The sequence below is a fragment of the Oryctolagus cuniculus genome, chromosome 12 (assembly GCF_964237555.1).
Source record: "Oryctolagus cuniculus chromosome 12, mOryCun1.1, whole genome shotgun sequence".
NCBI classification, from domain to species: Eukaryota; Metazoa; Chordata; class Mammalia; order Lagomorpha; family Leporidae; genus Oryctolagus; species Oryctolagus cuniculus.
The window spans coordinates 30,341,951-30,360,236 of record NC_091443.1 but is presented as its reverse complement, the minus strand read 5'-3'; the positions used below and the strand labels follow the sequence as shown (position 1 = coordinate 30,360,236).

Genomic DNA, 18,286 nt, shown 5'->3' with positions numbered 1-18,286 from the left:
ACCGGTCCTCAGTAAGTATTAGTTTTAAAGATGTTTTATGCATCTTTGATTGATGTCTTTCACCTGTTTTAGAAATTTTTAAGAAAATATTTAGCCATTGTCTTTTCAAATATTTATTCCATTCTATTTTATTCTCTCTGTCTTTTTCTCATGGTTCTAGAATTAATTATAACTTTTTTACAATGAGTTACAATATATTCTCTCTTACTCTTTCATCCATGTTTCTTATGCTTTTCCTCTATCACCTATGGATATTCCAACATCTCTTCTGCTTAGCTCACCACTAACATATTCTAAAAGCCATCTGCTCAATTCTTAATTTTCTTTTTTTTTTATATACAAATATATTTATATTGAAATTGAATACTCATGATTGAAAATTTTACAAACATTGTCAGGTGAAAAGCAGACCATTATATTGAACTGTACTATCTTATGCAATTGTACAATAGGTATATTTTATTTATGACTATTGTCACAGATATGATTACTTTATTGAAGAGGAATGAAATAACCACCAACATAGAAAAATAATCAAGGTACATGATTCAAGTCTGAAGAAACAAACTTGAAATGGTCAATATCAGCACCCAAACAGTGCAATCTACCACTTAAACTGAAAGCAAATCACTCTTCCAGTACACTGGAGCTCATTTAGACAAATACTTTTTAAAGAACAACTTGTTGACAAAGACTCCTCTAATACAACAAAACTAACAGTCACTATTTACATTGCACCCGCAAAAGCCTGAATGATTTAAGAAAGGATCATTTTCTAACTGTAGGTCCATGTGGAAATCAGGACAGAAAAAGAAGCATAGCCAAAGAGATGGATGGCAGAGAAATCAGTGGCTGATACGCAAAAACCAATGGGAAAAGCAATTTTTAGTGTATGGTAATAAAATAACTTCTCTAAAAGGACTTTAAAGAGTAAATGAAAAAAATATTCATTTATTTAATTTCTCTTTTGTACTGCTGAAAGCCATTATGCTGAGTATTTCGAGCAATAGGAACATTATTAGATAACATCTTCTCCAACTGTGGTGTCAAAAATCTGATAGCAAACTTGCTGCTCCGTCCCATTTGTGACATTATATGACTTGAGGAAGCATTCCAACCATGGATATGCATCAATTTTTCTTCCTGGAGGACAAAACATATCCATGATCATTTCCATACTTCTCTGGAAGTCATCATCAGCTAGAATTTCTGATGCTGGAATAGTATCCATAAGATAAGCTTCCAACACTCCTGTTCCATCATCAAGAGTAAATGTCATGACAAACACATATTGGAGGGGCACAATACCCAATACTTCTGCCACAGAAGAAGGAATCCAGGATATTTTATCAACCAGAGAATTTAGATTTTGTATTGATCTCAAACTAGAACACTGTTTACATCCATAGTGAAGTATCTTTCCTTGTATCAGGAATGGTGCTGAAAGGTCTAGGAGTTCTAGATCTTCCTGGCCAGATTTCACCGGAATTACACTATGAAACTTATTTGCGAGTTTATAGATTTCAGAGAGTGTACCTCCTTCTATCAAAATTAGACACTCATTTGAAAGTGGAAGAATACCATTATGTTTCACAAAATGAACAGCTACTTTTCGTCCTCCTTGTTCTTCTGTGGTCCAAATTTTTAAATCATATAATAATGTATTATGTAGTTTGGTATCTGGGGTTTTAGTTGCATTTTCTTTCAAAATTATATCCAAATTGCCTTCCTGTGGAACTTCCTGCAGTGAATGACATTTAGGACAATGAAGTTTAACAGACTGATAGAGACTTTTGGGCTTATAAGATCTCAATTTTGCTCGGATGCGATATTGTTTAGGAGTTTTTTGTTTCAAAATTGCACACAGTGGTGTTTTCTCCAAATACTGATGATCTGTAAGTATTGTAGCAGACAGCTGTTGACATCTTTCTACCTCATACAGTGATACTGATCCAGAACTTGAAGGAGTTGGAAAACTGTCCTCATGTTCTGACTGACAGAAACGATCTGAATGTTGACTGGTCAAATCTGCAGATTCTAGAGCCTTTTTCAGCTGATCCACATCAGAGTTACTTTCTGGCAAGACCGTGATTCCCCGGCCATAACTGGTACCTCCATGGAGATGAAACTCTAGACACAGCAATGTTGCCTGGCTCTCTGAATGCACTGACTGTAGTTTGGTATGGAGACTATAGATTCTAAGAAAGCTTCCAATCTTTAAAGATCTTGCCACTTGAACATGGTTATCATAGACTAAAATGTCTATTGTCAGATTCTGTAGCCGATGGATGTGACTTATATCACCTTCGAGAACAAGATCTTGTATCAGGACTCTCCAAGATGGGAAGGGTGTCCTATTGCCATCCCACACCTTTAGAAGAAATGATGCTCCATCAACTTCTGCCTTGCCCAAAAGCTGACAAGTCAGGTCAAAATACTGCATTGGTTGAACATCACATAATTTTAATAAGGCTGAGGAAGGTGAAAGATGAGAAGATGCCCAAACACGTAAGGCTTCTACCATTTTGTGGTCCTTAGTACTGAAGTTGAAATACTTGCTTGAAGTACGAGGTATGACAGGGGCGCCCAGAGTTACCTCAAAGGTCAACGATGCAAAGCCAGAGCTGGTGATACCTTGAGTTTCCTTTTTATATTCTTGAATCTTCAGTCTATGAAAGCGAACAATATCTCCAATTTTATAAATTTTTGGAAGGGCTTCATAGTTTCCACTAAAGAGCAGGCAGGTCAACTTTACATTTGTTTGGTCCACAATCGTAACAACAGAACAATAATCAGTTCCTTTGCTTAGATATGGAGGCTTAAAGAACTTCACGACACCATAGACATTGACAATTGTACCACCTTTAAGCTGATTCAGGGGTGTATATATATAATGTGTTGCTGGAATCAAAGACATTGATTCTGTAGAAAAATCTCTAAGAGGTTTAGTATAAACATAGACAGCTGATTTGTAGTCTTCAAGTGTTTTTAAAAATATGCCACATTTACCATCTCTGCTCATACATGAGGATGCTGGTGAAACAAATCTAGCCACTGCAATGGTGTCCTTGTAGTCCAATCTTTAAAACAGCTGTGCCATTTCCAAGTTAAAAAGTTGGTTTTCCCATGCTCTGCTCCTCCTGAGTCCATGTAGAGGAGAGAGCTCAATTCTTAATTTTCATTGTTTTACTTTTCAGTGTTAACATTTCTTTTCAGTTTTTTTTTCACAGCTATGTCTTCATGGTTTCTATTTCTTTGTTTAAAATTTGAACTTTTATTTCTTTAATGGGCATAGCTACTTTAAGATTTATGTCTGGTAATTCTAATATCTGTAGCTTTGTGTATTTTTTTAAAGACATTTATTTATTTGAAAGGCAGAGTTACAGAGAGACAAAGAGAGGGAGAGATTTAGAGAGAGAGATCTTCCATTCACGGGTTCACTCCCCAGATGCCGCAACAGCCAGAGCTGGGCTGATCCAAAGCCAGGAGCCAGGAGTATCTTTTGGATTTCCCATGTGGATGCAGGGGCACGAGTACTTGAACTGTATTTCACTGTTTTTCCAGGTATGTTTTCAGGGAGCTGGGTCAGAAATGGAGCAGCCAGGACTGCAGCTGGCACCCATATGGGATGCCGCCCCTCAGGTAGCAGCTTAACCCACTATGCCACAGTGCTGGCCCTGGTGGGTTTGATTTTAATATTCTGTTGATTTTCCTTATTCTTGTTCTTATTTGCTAGGTTGTTTTTATATTATTTGCCTGACATTGTATTGGAAAATTATTAGAAAGTTTAAATTCTATGGTCAGTTTTATTCTGTCAGAGTGCTTGGGGGAGATAGCAATTTGGATGTTCAGTAACTGTTTTTTGGGAGGTCATGCAGGTGACTAAAAGTTGGATTGCAGTCTGTGGAAAGATTATGTCACTTTGGATTCATTTTAATCCTTCTGGAAATCCAAAACAAACATATTATGGCTTCAGTGCCTCATAGATCCTGGCTTCTAATTGGAAGCTTTTAGAAGTACTGCTTAAACTCTAATCTATCTCATCTGGAATTGGAAAATGCCCTCAGTGTTCAAGCAACCACAAATGATAGGCTTACTTTTCTAGATGTGTCTCAATTCTTACGTTCATTCAAGTAGATGATTTTAATGGATTTCATATTTTGACAAGTTCTTCTAATTGACATAAATGGGAAAGTTGACTGAGTTCATGTAACATTACCAGATCTAGAAGTCCAATTTATTTTTCTTTCTTTTAAAAATGTTTTAAACAGTAGGACAGTTCTTAAGTAGTGTGGAGGACAGATTGGAAGAGAGGTGGGGCATACTCATACAAGGTTGTGTCTAAAAGTTCATGAAAAATGAAACTGAAAGATAATACACCCTTCCCATGAACTATTGTAGGACTTTTCAAAGTCGGTTTTCCGATTGACACTTCTACTATTGTGATAGTTCCAGTTGTTCTCTAAGTATATTTCCTTCTTTTTAGCCTTATTAGCTTGGCAGAAAAATTCTCATTTGTAAGGCAATGAATTCCATCTTTATTAAAGATAGGAGCTGCATCTCAGATGTATGAATGAGAGAGGATATATCTAGGTGGAATGAGTAAGCGCCCCCCCCCCCCTTTTTTTGTTCATGGAGGCTCCTTGTTTATTCTAACAGAGGTGTAAAGTTGCTATTCACTCTTCTGGTTTCAATGCCCAGGCTAAAGTAGGAACTTTAGATTTTCCTTAGAGATTCCTGGATGATAGTCATGATTCCAACTACTTGCTCCATCAGCTGCTTGCCTCCTAGTGCATACAATGGAAGGTAGCTGGAATTGGAACTTGAACACAGGTGCTCTGATATGGGATGCATACATCCCAAGTGGTATTTTAATTGCTGCACTAAATGCCCACCCAAAAGATGATTAGAGATTATAATGAACAATAATATAGCAAATAATTGGCTAATTAGATTAGAAGAAATGGGCAAATTGCTGGACACAAATATCATAAAAGGATTGAATCATAAAGAAACTGACCACTTAAACAGACTGAAAGTGAGTAGCAAGATTGAATCTCCCTAATAAAATGTTACCCCTCAAAGAAAGGTTCAAGACCAGATGGTTTTGCTGCTGAATTCTACCAAACATTTAAAGAGTAACACCAAATTTTCTTAAATTATTCTAAAAAAATGGAACTAGAGGGAATTCTTTCAAATTCAATCTACAAGGCCAGCATTACCTTGATCACAAAAACCAGACAAGGATACCAGAAAAGAAAGTAAGTGGCCAATATCCTTCATGAACATATATTTAAAAATCCTAAACAAAAAAATTAACAAATTGAATATCACAGCACATTAAAAAGATTTTTCACCATAGTCAAGTGAATTCATCCAGGGGATTCAAGGATGGTTTAGCATATGCAAATCAATAAATGTGTTGACTATATTAATGGAATGAAAGATAAATTTGCATGATTAGGGTAGATGTAATGGGGCAACAGTTTAAGCCACAGCTTGGAACACCTGTGTCTCATATTGGTGTCAGTTTGAGTACCAGCTCCTATGCAATTCTGCTCTAGTTTCTTGCTTCTACATCCTAGGAGGTAGTAAATTGATGTCCCAAGTACTTGGGTTCCTGCTACCATGTAGGAGATCTAAATGGAACTCTGGGCTCCTGGCTTCAGTTTGGCGCAGTCCTGGCTGTTGTATACATATAGAGAGTGAACAAGCAGATAGAATATCTCTTTCTGTCTTTTTTATGTATTTATATGTATTTATATTTTATGTATTTATAATATGTAATATGTAACCAGTTATATACATGCTTTTAAAAGCAAAGATGGATATGTTAATATCACAATGTGGAATTTATGACAAAGATCATAAAATGAGTAAAGATCTCTATTTTTATGTAAGGGGTAAAATTTATTGAAGACAGCATTTTTAAATATCTATATGCCAAATAATATGAATAATATGGCATTTTCACATTTTTATATATATATTTCCACATATGTCTATATTATTTCACTTAGAATAATTTTTTAATTCCACCCATTTTGTTGTAAATGTCAATTTTAATTAAATCACAGAGTTCTGTTATGTATATACCACATTTTATTTATTCATCCACTGGTGGACATCTTGATTTATTCTGCACCTTTTTAATTGTGAAAATGCTACAATAAACATGGACATGAAGATATCTTTTTCATGTGCTGACTTCCTTTTCTCTAGCTATATTCCCAAAAGTGGGATAGGTAAGTCATATGATAGATCTATTTTTAGTTTTTTGAGGAATCTCCATGTTATTTTTCATAATGACTGTACTAATTTGCATTTGAACCAACAGGATTAGATTCCTCCACATCCTCACTAGTGTTTGTTGTGTTTTGTCTTTTTTATGGCTGCCATTCTTATTGGAGTGAGATGATACCTCCTTGTGATTTTATTTGCATTTCCCTAATGCCTGGGGATACTGAATTTTTTTATGTGTTTGTTGGTCATTTGTGTTTTTCCTTTTGAAAAATGTCTATTCATATCCTTTTATCCAAACTATGAGCAGTAGTTCTAAATAGACACTTCTCAAAGAAAGACATACAAATAAATGTCCAACAGATGGTTTCTCTATAGGATTTGTTCCTTTGTTTTAGTAGCTGCTCTCTTATCTTATTCCTTTGGACAACTATTCTAAGTTACTCTACTCTCTCTTGTGGTTCTCCTATACCTCATTAATACCCTTATAATTGGTCCCTTTAAAAAATACAAATTACCCTAGTTTGAATGCCCCCCTTTTTGGGAAGATTTATGTATTTATTTGAAATGCATAGTTACAGAGAGACAGAGGCAGAGAGAGAGAGAGACAGAGAGAGAGAGAGAAGTCCTTCTGATGGTTCACTCCCCAAATGACCACAATGGCCAGAGCTGAGCCAATCCGAAGGCAGGAGCCAAGAGCTTCTACTGGGTCTCCCACACAGGTGCACGGGCCCAGACACTTGGATCATCTTCTATTGCTTTCTTGGGCCATAGCGGGGAGAGCTGGATTGGAAGTGGGAGCAGCTGCGACTCAAACGGGCGCCCATATGGAATGCCAGCACTGCAGGCAGCAGCTTTACCTGCTACACCACAGCGCAGGCCCTGAATGTCCTATTTGTCTCTTTTGGGGACTCCTGTCTGATAAACCCAGCAAGAATTTTTCTTATATGAAATTTCTACTTTTGCTTTCAAGAACAGCTTTCTTTCATGTGTAGTTCATTGGGCTGATCCGAACTCTCTGGGTCAGGCAGTGGCACATGACTCAGATTTGGCCAGAGTGTTTATACCTTACCTCGAGTTACTGGTTTCTGGATGGGATCAGAATCAGAAACTTTTCTCAATTATTTCTGTTAGAATGATAGGAAAGAAAGCATTCTTTTCAGCTGAAATTGTGGTATGCCTAGAATGCTTGGGAGCCATCTTTGCCTTCATGTCCACAAAGACATAAAAATGAAGAAACCATAAGGGAATGCTAGGAGAGGGAAGATATAAATAAAAGGATCTGTCACTTGTAAATAAATGTATTTTAGTTAATATATGGTATCATTATCCACAAATCATAGTTCCAAGTTTGGAAAGAAAAATAACTTTATTTGAGGGATATATTGTGCTACTTTATGATGAAATAACAATTATCTAGAGAATAGATGTCATTTTATTTCTGTATATATCTAGATACCTATTGTTGTCAAAAGAAAACACTAATTATTCTTATTCTAGGTGATTGCAAGAAATTCCTATGAACGATTTAAGAAGCACATTTGTATAACATTTTCTCAAAACCTTTTCCACCTATGCCATATATTTTGATTTTGCAGGTAATACCTTATTTCTCTTCTTCCTGAAAAATACTTGTAAGCTACATCTTTTTATTTCTCTGTAGACCAATGTATTACAAATGAAGATTTCCGGCTTTAGCCTTAGTCTGAAGGAATCCATCAAGTTGACTTCACTTGTGATCTAAGTTTTATTTTCACTTAAATCTCTAGAGCAGATAACCCACTAGTTGCACTATTAGTGAGAATTCTGGATAGAGAAGAGAGCAAAGTGCCAAAGGCAAATAGAATATAATATTGAAAAATGTCCTGTTTCATGTTGTGTCTCAAAATAAATCGAAGGAGATAATTTCATCCAACAGGAGTTTTAAGTAAGTAATTTATCTAAGAGAAATTTTTTTTTTTGACAGGCAGAGTTAGACAGTGAGAGAGAGAGAAACAGAGAGAAAGGTCTTCCTTTTTCCGTTGGTTCACCCCCCAAATGGCCGCCATGGCTGGCGTGCTGCAGCCAGCACGCTGCACCGATCTGAAGCGAGGAGCCAGGTGCTTCTTCCTGGTCTCCCATGCGGGTGCAGGACCCAAGCACTTGGGCCATCCTCCACTGCCCTCCCAGGCAACAGCAAAGAGCTGGACTAGAAGAGGAGCAACCGGGACAGAATCTGACGCCCCGACTGGGACTAGAACCCTGAGTACCGGCACCGCAGGTGGAGGATTAGCCAAGTGAGTCTCGGCGCCAGCTAAGAAATATTTTCTAAGATTTCAGCTCATTAAAATTTGTTAGATCTTATATTTAAATAAATCTAAACATTCAAACTATGCCCATCTTCCCAAAGATGAGGGGGAAAAATGGTAGGTTCATTTTTAAGGGTTTTGAATGAAGGGATTGACTCTTTTTAAAATTTAATGTTTTATATATTATTTTGTAGACAACATTTTTATTTTAAATTATGGTCAAGGGCTTGATGTTCCACTAAATAAAGAGTTTAACAAATAAAATGTTTAAAACACCAAAGTTCAGCAGGAAAATAGGCAAGAGCTATAAACAATAATGAAATGAAATAATGCTCAACTTATTTAGAAATTACTAAATATGTTTCAAATCTAGAGGTGTGTATTTAGTGCAGCAGTTAAGATACTACTAGGGATGCCTGTATCCCATATCTTAGTACCTGATTTTGAGTCCTGGCTCTGCTGCCAGTTCCAAGTTCTCGATAATGTATACCTTGAGGAGTAGCAGATCAAGTTCTGGGCTTGATTGAGTTCTGGGCTGCTGGCTTTGGCCTGGCCCAGCTCTGGCTGTTGTGGGTATTTGTGGAGTGAACCAGCAGATAGAAGATTTCTCTCTCTCTCTCCCTTTCAAAAATTTTTTTAAAAGATTACAAACCTAGATCTGTGAGGATCAAGTTATTTTTCAGGAAAGCTTTTGAATTTTTAAAAATAACACTGACAATTGATAGTCTTTTCCCTAACAATTGATCCTCAACTGACAATTTTTGGAACTCATTCAAGTTTTCCTAAAAGGAAAATAATGCAGAAACAATATGCTTCAGTTCTTGATAAAGGACCACATTCCTCTCACTTTGTAGTTTAAATCCTAAAACACCAGTGAATCTGACTCTTCTGCTTCTTGGTTATTTAACTCTTCCTCTGAATCTTACATAGTGTTTTATCCTTCCTTTAAAATTCCTGCTCCCATATTTAGTAAGAAGTTCACTTTTTTGCTTACACGAGTCTGTTTACTTTGTTGCTTGCAACTTGATGTTGCTTGCACTAGCCTTTTGACTTCATTGCTTGCAACTTGATGGAGCAAGGACAAAAAGCAACCCCTTGCATTCTTTCTCAGCCTGCTCAGCTCTGTGCTGTGCAGCCGGCTCAGTTACTCTGCCATGCCTACTGACTGACCATAGGCACCTAGCCCTCCCTCCCACTCCCCTCACCAGGGGGTCCCACCTGGCTTTATTGACACTTCCTCTTGCATTCCTCCCCAACCAGGCAACCTGCAGAAAGGAAGGCCCACCAAGTTTGAAAAAGCCCACACAAACCAGTTCAGCCCCACCTAACACCCTCCCTTTAAGACCCTCAGCTGCCTTTTGCTATATAAACCTAGCCTGTAAGGGAGTTCTTGCTCTCTGCCACTTGTTTGTCCTGTGTGCATGCCAGTAGTGAGCCACCTGTTGAGTTTATTCCTTGACTGAACTTGTTCTGGCTCTGAGTTCATATCTTGGCTCCTCTTTGTCCTGCTCATCTTTCCTTACACAACCAAAAGGTCTTAACAATTTACTGGAAGTGGTTCCAGTATTTCTGTTTGATAAGAGGCAAAGCAAGATGTCCTTTCCCAGAAAAAATAAAAATTTTACTTTTGAATTCCAAAAGTCTTTATAACTCTTCCAAAACAAATTAAAATTTAGTAAGGACTTGATTCACCACTATTGCAGTTTCTATGCTCACTTACATATGTATTATTTCTGTGACAAATTATCACAAACCAAGTAGCTTAAAAATACAAATATATTGTCTCAAAGGGCCTGCCTCTTGGCTTTTCATGAGTGTAGGCAATTCTTTATGTTCCATTCTCTGCTTTCATTTTCTCATGGCCTTCCTCTCTGTGTCTTGTCCTTTTCTGTCTCTTATTAGGACACGTGTCATGGATTTAGGGCCTACCATAAATTCAAGATGATCTCATCTTGAGATTTTAAATTATATTTTCAAAGGTGTTATTTTCAAGTAAGTTCACCTTCACAGATACTGGAGGTTGGGACTTGATTTTATCTTTTTGTAACTGCTATTCAACCTACTAGAGTCCTTTGATAGCTATTGAGATGGGTGACTACATTATCATTCTTATTTCATGCATTAATGTGCAACATCTGAAGTCATACAGAAGCAGAGCTGAAGGCAAGATGCCAACCAAAACCCCATCTAAGACCAGTGCTTTCTATTTTATGTGACAACCTCTTTCAACACACTAATTTTGCTTAGATAATAATTTAATGTTTAAAAAGAAAATAATAACTCTATCTTTATTCATTGGTTTGATAAAGCATGATTTTTAATTTCCTTAATATAAAGGATTCCCTAAGACTCTCTTTGCAATGAGATTTCTAAGCTTTGCAGCTTTTTAAATACTGATGATTCTAACCTTCTGTTATGAGGCTCTCCTTTGCTCTCATTCCATACCCAAACCCCTGGGGTCAGCCAGTGATAACTCTTGAAGAAGCTCTGAGAAGGCATGCTGGCTCTATCTACAATCTCCCTTTCCTGGCCCTCTACGTAAATAATCAGGGAAGCACCTGTCTCATTACAGATAAAGAAGTAAGGCTATGGTGGGTGTTTAGAGTTTTTTGTTTGTAGGAGAAAAATACATTTTATAGATTGTTCCTGCTGTGGCCAGACCACAGAGAGCACAAGGCTACATGTGAATAAATTTGCTGCAAGGAATGACACATGGCAGTAATTTGCCTGAGTGAGCCTTCCCATGCTTTTCTAAGATTTGGAATATTGTAAATACCACAAAACTAAAAATCTAGTTCATGTTGAGTCAGTTATAAAAGTTAAATTACATAGGAAAGATAAAATAACTTGTCTGGTTTTCTAAACTAACTCTTGGTTTGTTTGTTTTTTTTTTTTTTTTGACAGGCAGAGTGGACAGTGAGAAAGGTCTTCCTTTTTCCGTTGGTTCACCCTCCAATGGCCACCGCGGTTGGTGCGCTGCGGCTGGCACACCGTGCTGATTCAAGGCCAAAGAGCCAGATGCTTCTCCTGGTCTCCCATTTGGGTGCAGGGCCCAAGCACTTGGGCCATCCTCCACTGCACTCCCAGGCCACAGCAGAGAGCTGGCCTGGAAGAGGGGCAACCGGGACAGAATCCGGCGCCTCGACTGGGACTAGAACCTGGTGTGCCGGCGCCGCAGGCAGAGGATTAGCCTATTGAGCCGTGGCTCTGGCCTAACTCTTGGTTTTAAAAAATTGCTTACATTCCTGTATTTCTGTGCATTGCCTTACATTAATTTTATTCTATTGATCAAATGAGTTTAGAAAGTAATAGTTTGCAGTTGAAAAGTAAGGTTAGTGTTTAAGAAAGTCTGAGCATTTCATTTTCCATATTAAACGCCTGCTCCCATTCACATTCTACCTTTACAAAATAATTCATCCTTTAAGTCAATTACACATTTTCCGAGAAGTCTTGAATTCCAGGCTTTGATGTTCTGACCTCTTCAATTTTTTTTTTGTTTGTTTTTGACAGGCAGAGTTAGACAATGAGAGAGAGAGAGAGAGAGAGAGAGAGAGGGAAAGGTCTTCCTTTTTCCATTGGTTCACCCCCCAAATGGCTGCTACAGCCGGCGCTGCCCAGATCCGAAGCCAGGAGTCAGGTGCTTCCTCCTTGGTCTCCATGTGGGTGCAGGACCCAAGCACTTGGGCTATTCTCCATTGTCTTCCCGGCCACAGCAGAGAGCTAGACTGGAAGAGGAATAACTGGGGCAGAACCCGGCGCCCCAACCGGGACTAGAACCCGGGGTGCCGGCACCGCAGGTGGAGGATTAGCCAAATGAGCCACAATGCTGCCCCCCCTTTCAAATTTGATGAGTAATTTATTTGTTCCCTGCATTGTAATCTTGTATTGTTTTTTTTTTCATACATGTTATAGTTTTGGGTGCTTTTGTCTTATCTCGTCACTGGCTTGTAAGTACCAGGATCTGATACTTGCCCTCCTGTGAGTAACTTGCCATATATATCCAAATATTGAACTATGACTGATGCAAAGTAGAGTCTACATCTACCTTAAGATATTTATTAATTTTATCAATAATGAAAGAGGAATTTGAGTGATTATATTCTTCCAGTGAATTGAAAAAAATTTTAAATGAGAGATATAGAGGGAGCACTTCCATCTTCTGACTTGCACAATCCAAATCTCCCATATGGGTTGCAGAAACTATTATCATTATTATTATTTTTAATTTTTTAAATTTTTTGACAAGTAGAGTTAGACAGTGAGAGGGAGAGACAGAGAGAAAGGTCTTCCTTCTGTTGGCTCACCCCTCAAATGGCTGCTATGGCCGGTGCTGCGCAGATCCGAAGCCAGGAGCCAGGTGCTTCCTCCTGGTCTCCCATTTGGGTGCAGGACCCAAGCACTTAGGCCATCTTCCACTGCCTTCCCAGGCCACAGCAGAGAGCTGGACTGGAAGAGGAGCAACTGGGACAGAATCCAGCGCCCCGACCGGCACTAGAACCCGGGATGCCGGCACCGCAGGCAGAGGATTAGCCTATTGAGCCGCAGCGCTGGCCACAGAAACTATTATTTGTTATCACTGCTGCCTCCCAGGTCTACATTGATGGGAAGCTGGAGTCAGAAGTCAGAGCCAAAAATCAAACCCAGGCACTCCAATGTGGGATGCAGAGTTTAACCATTAGACTAAATGTCCACTCCCTTTCATAGAATTTTTTGCATTATCACTTCTCGGCCTTTTGGCTAAGATCAAGTGTAGAATTTTTTGCATTAACACTATGGGCAGTTGATTTGCAAGTATTAAAATTGCAATACTATAGTAATGAATAACAGAAGTTCAAACTTCAGTTTCTTTAGTTTGGATTTTCCCTGTTGCGTTTTAACAGCACAAGGAGTAGGTTTAGTAATGAGAGCTTTTATACTAATTGTACCAGTCTTGTTTTTAAATGTTTGTGAATAGTAATTTTCTACAACTGGGAGTCCAAATATCTGCAAGTCTTTTATATTATCTTCCTCAATGACCAGCATTCTTGGTACTCTAGATGTACATCTGAAGGCTCTTCAAAGGAAGAAGATTGAGAGCTAATTAGGGCTAGGTATTTATGTGGCCCCACATACCTGCAACTATATTCAAGAGTTAAGTAAGGGGCAGGCACTGTTGTGCAGCAGATGAAGCTGCTTGCCTGCAGTGTGGGCATCCCATATGGGTGCTGGTTCGTGTCCCGGCTGCTCCAATGCTGATCCAGCTCTCTATTATGGCCTGGGAAAGCAGTAGAAGATGGCCCTGGGCCCCTACACCCACATGGGAGGCCTGGAAGAAACTCCTGGCTCCTGGCTTCAGATCAGCTCAGTTCTAGCTGCTGTGGCGATTTGAGGAGTGGACCAGTGGATTGAAGTCCTCTCTCTCTCTCTTTCTCTCTCTCTGCCTCTGCTTCTCTGTAACTCTGCCTTTGGAATAAATAAATAAATAAATCTTGCAAAATTCTTGGCTTTGGATAGTTTGCATTCTCTTTGTTCACCTCTACACCTCCTCCCAACCTTGCATCTCACATTTCATGGTCAAGGGGTGTCGCTCCCCCTCTTCGTGGAGGAATGACACAGGACCCTGTGCTGTTCTTTTGCCTGCTCGGCCCTCCCCGGGTTTGCTGCTGGTTCTTCCCGGGTTGGCTACCGTCCCTTCCACCTCCGTGGAAGGGCGGTTCCCCCTGCCACTTTCCCCACTTCCGCGGGGGAGCGGCACACCGCCGGCCGGCTCTCTCGGGGGCTGCACAGGTGTTCCTTCAGATAGATGTTCCTGGTGCATGTTGTCTCTCTCCTTCTTTATAGTCCTCTTCCACCAATCCCAACTCTGCTACCCACATGCCGAGTACACTGCTCTCCTCCAATCAGGAGCAGGTCCTACAGTTTATTGGTTGAACTGGAGGCAGCTGTGTAGAAGCTGTTTCCTCCTCTCCCAGCGCCATATTGTGGGAGAGCAGATGCGTAGAATAAGTCTTAATTCCAGTAACTTAGTCTAGTCCGAGTTGCTCCCAGTTGCTCCCCACAAAGGGGCATTATTGCTATGGAGTCCTTGGATTTTTATGAATAGAAAATACTGCTACAAGAATGGGAGCTACCATCATAGTATCCTTTGGGAGGATTTATGTTTTTAATACCACTTATTTATTGTGTACACCACTCAGTTTTTCATACCTTCCAGAGTTACCTCTGTAAGCATGCTCAATATCAGAATCAAAGCCATTTGAAGAATTTCTTCATCTATGATTCAAATATTAACAAGTTTATATTTACAAAAAGCTTTCAAATGCTTCTCAAAATTCAATGACTTTTTTGATGGTAGAGAAGAGAAATTAACTAAGGCTGAGATTGTATCATTTTATGAGCCACCTCTCCAAATCAGTGAAAACAGATGTCAAACTTTCACCAAGTCTAATACACAACAGGTCTCTTCATAAAGGTGTTTGGTTTCATTTCTCTGTAATTCTTGTGTTTTCCAGTTTAAAAATAATTTTATTTTCTTTAAAATATTATTCAAGTTCCCTTTAAAGATATTTAACGTGGTTATTTTATGTAGTTACTTTGGTCAGCTACTAATACTTCTCAGATGAGATCGGGAGCATTCAGGGTGGTATGGCCATAGACTACTCATACTTAAAATTTAGCCAAATTTCTTATCTTTAAGAGTATAGTGTTTTCTGAAGACTGTTATATATATTGTTCCACATATAACATACTCTATGTATATGTACTTTCCAGATGAAAGATTTATTTTAGGAATCAAAAAATAAAACCAAAGAGAAATTTTTCACCTGAAGGAAAGAATACTCCTAACCTTCCGGGAGATATGTAGCTATTTCCTCACTACCATGCTCCTGTGAAGCACAACATCTTGAATAGACTCACACTTCCAATGTTTTCTTCTAGATTTGTCTCATTGGGATATACAACAATTTAGCATCAGAATTTTTATAGACTTTTTAAATGAAGGTAAAAAGTGACTTTTATAAAACTTAAATATTTATTTATTTATTTTAAATGATTGCTTTTTTTTTAGATTTATTTATTTATTTGAAAGCCAGAGTTAGAGAGAGGAGAGGTAGAGATAGAGAGCGAGAGAGAGAGAGGTCGTTCATCCGATGATTCACTCCCCAGTTGGCTGCAATGTCTGGAGCTGCGCTGATCTGAAGCCAGGAGCCAGGAGGTTCTTCTGGGTCTCTGACATGGGTGCAGGGGCCCAAGGTGCTGGGCCATCTTCTATGGCTTTCCCAGGTTTTAGCAGAGAGCTGGATCAGAAGTGGAACAGCTGGGTCTTGAACAAGTGCCCATATGGCATGCCAGTGCTTTAGGCCAGGGCGTTAACCCACTGCGCCACAGTGCCGCCTCAAAACTTAAATATTTAAACAATAACTTGAAGGCTATTTCAACCACTCAGTTCACAGATTAGACATAATACTACAGCTTTGGCTGAAGAATACCAACATAAAAAATGGGTAAAAAATTCCACTATCTTAAATACTTTATTACCCATGTAAACTGTTTTGAAACAAAATATGGAAGAAATGCTTGGGCCTTTCTAAGCAAATCAAATTTTCCCTAATATTTTATGAAATATTTTGAAACTCAATTTTACACTATTATCGTTAGCAAACTTTAGGGTCAAAAATTATTCAAAGGGCTTTTCCTCATCTTGTAAGCCAGTGGGTGAGACAACTCTGAAACCAGACATCAATAGAAACCTAATCAAGAAGGCTAAGAATGCAAGTGGCAGGGTTAAAAAGAGTAACCTCAAGGATAAAAAGCACAAGAAGGGGAAACCATGCTGCAGTTGAAACCCTATCCTCGTGAGAAGAGCCAACAGATACCCCCAGTCTGCTATGTAATCCAGGAAGACCACGCACAAGAGGAAGTACTCAGCTCATAAATCCACGATTGAAAAGAAAAGGAAGCTTCTTGCTACTGTCAGAAAACCAGTTGATGGTGATCAGAATGGTGGCACCAGGGTGATTATGGTTTGCAAAATGCCTAGATATTATCCCACTGAAGATGGTGTCTCAAAAGAAGCTGAGTCCTAGCAAGAAATCCTTCAATCAGCATATGAGGAAACTGGGCCAGCATCACTCCCAGGACCACTCTGAATATCCTCACTGGGCTTCACAGAGGCAAGAGGGTGGTTTTCCTGAGGCAGATGAGCAGTGGTTTGCTACTCATAAGATCCTCTCTTCCTCCATTGAGTTCCTCTGTGTAGGACACATCAGAAATTTGCTGTTGCCACCTACATGAAAATTGATGTCAGCAGTGTGGAAATTCCAAAACATCTTACCAATGCTTATTTCAAGAAACAGCAACTGTGGAAGTCCAAACACCAGGAAGGTGACACCTTCAACATGGAGAATGAGAAAGACAAGATAACAGAGCAGAATAAGGTTGATCAGAAAGCTACAGACTGACAAATTTTTCAAAAAAATCAAAGCTATTCATCTGCTCCAGGGTTATCAGAGATATCTACTCTTGCCCTAACAAATGGAATTTATTCTCACAAGTTGGTGTTTTAGATTGCTCACCCAGAACTGAATTAAATAACTAATAAAATAAGAAAAGGGTAACAGTTAAGACACCACTTGGGGGCACCCACATACCATATAGGAGTGCTTGGGTTTCAATCCTGGCTTTGCTTCCAATTCTAACTTCCTAATAATGCACACTCTGGGAGGCAGCAACTGATGGTTTGAATACTTGGGCCTCTGCCACTCATGTGAGAGACCTGGATTGAGTTCTCAGCTCTTGGTTGCCACCTGGTCCAGCTGTGTCCATTGCAGGCATTTGGGAGAGAACCAGAGGATGAAATATCATTTTAAGTGTTAAAGTGAACATACAGATTAGGATTAAGATGTTATGTTAATGTTAATATGTTAAAATGACCATATAAAAAGGATCAAGTGTTGGGTAATTATAATAGCTAGAATTAAAAAGGAGAGAATGTTCCAACATGGGAAGCAGTCCACACAGCAGACTCATAGAATGACAATTATTTTAAATAACACTCTGACCTGAGAATCAGCCCTTCAGGCTTCTTGGTCTGGTTGAAAAGCCAGTGAGAGAATTTCAGGCATGGAAAGTCAAGACACTGTGGCAAAAATATTCTGCATGAAGGATCTCTGTGAGTGAGATCCCAAAGGAAAGAAGTGGCCATCAAAGAAGGATGCACTTTTCTCTAATGGGAGGAAAGACTTCCACTTTGCTATGGCCTTGTCTAAATGCTGAAGGAGTTTGTGGATTCAAAAGGCTTCCATAGCCTAGGCAACTCAAGTCAAGAGCCTCAGGTGATCACTGACATCATATATATAGGAGTGTTACTGTGCACTAACTTCCCATGCAGGACCTCTGTCAACAAAGAGTTGAATTATGAGAGTTAATAGTAAAACTTGCTCTCAAAGAATACTTCATTTAAGTGTATTAAGTGGAGGATATTCTTATGTCTCATAAGTTATAAAGTAAGACTGGAAATAGGAGAGGGAAGAGGAGGAGGGGTGTGAGTGGGAGGGTGGGTATGGTGGGAAGAATCACTATGTTCCTAAAGTTGTATTTATAAGATGAATGAAATTTGTATTCCTTAAATAAAAGGTGTTCCTGAGGGGGGGGGGGTGCCTGGCAAGTTAGGAAGGGTGATCTTTGTTTTTGTTTTTCCTCTTTTCTGTCTCCAGATGTTTGATAAACTGACAGTGCTGATTGGTACTTTGGAAATCATTTGAATCATTTAATGCACT

At 39.0% G+C, this 18,286-nt stretch overlaps 1 protein-coding gene and 2 pseudogenes across 1 annotated transcript; 2 read left to right on the top strand and 1 right to left on the bottom strand.

Annotated features, from left to right (window-relative positions):
• Positions 1–319: 319 nt before the first annotated feature.
• Positions 320–3,144, bottom strand: LOC100343999 (protection of telomeres protein 1-like). The gene has a single exon (XM_002718167.5). The coding sequence runs from the start codon at positions 3,020–3,022 to the stop codon at positions 1,019–1,021; it is 2,004 nt and encodes a 667-aa protein (XP_002718213.2). The 5' UTR covers positions 3,023–3,144; the 3' UTR covers positions 320–1,018.
• Positions 3,145–6,175: 3,031 nt separating this feature from the next.
• Positions 6,176–17,074, top strand: LOC100355222 (large ribosomal subunit protein eL6 pseudogene; annotated as a pseudogene).
• Positions 13,246–13,425, top strand: LOC127484086 (U2 spliceosomal RNA; annotated as a pseudogene).
• Positions 17,075–18,286: the final 1,212 nt, after the last annotated feature.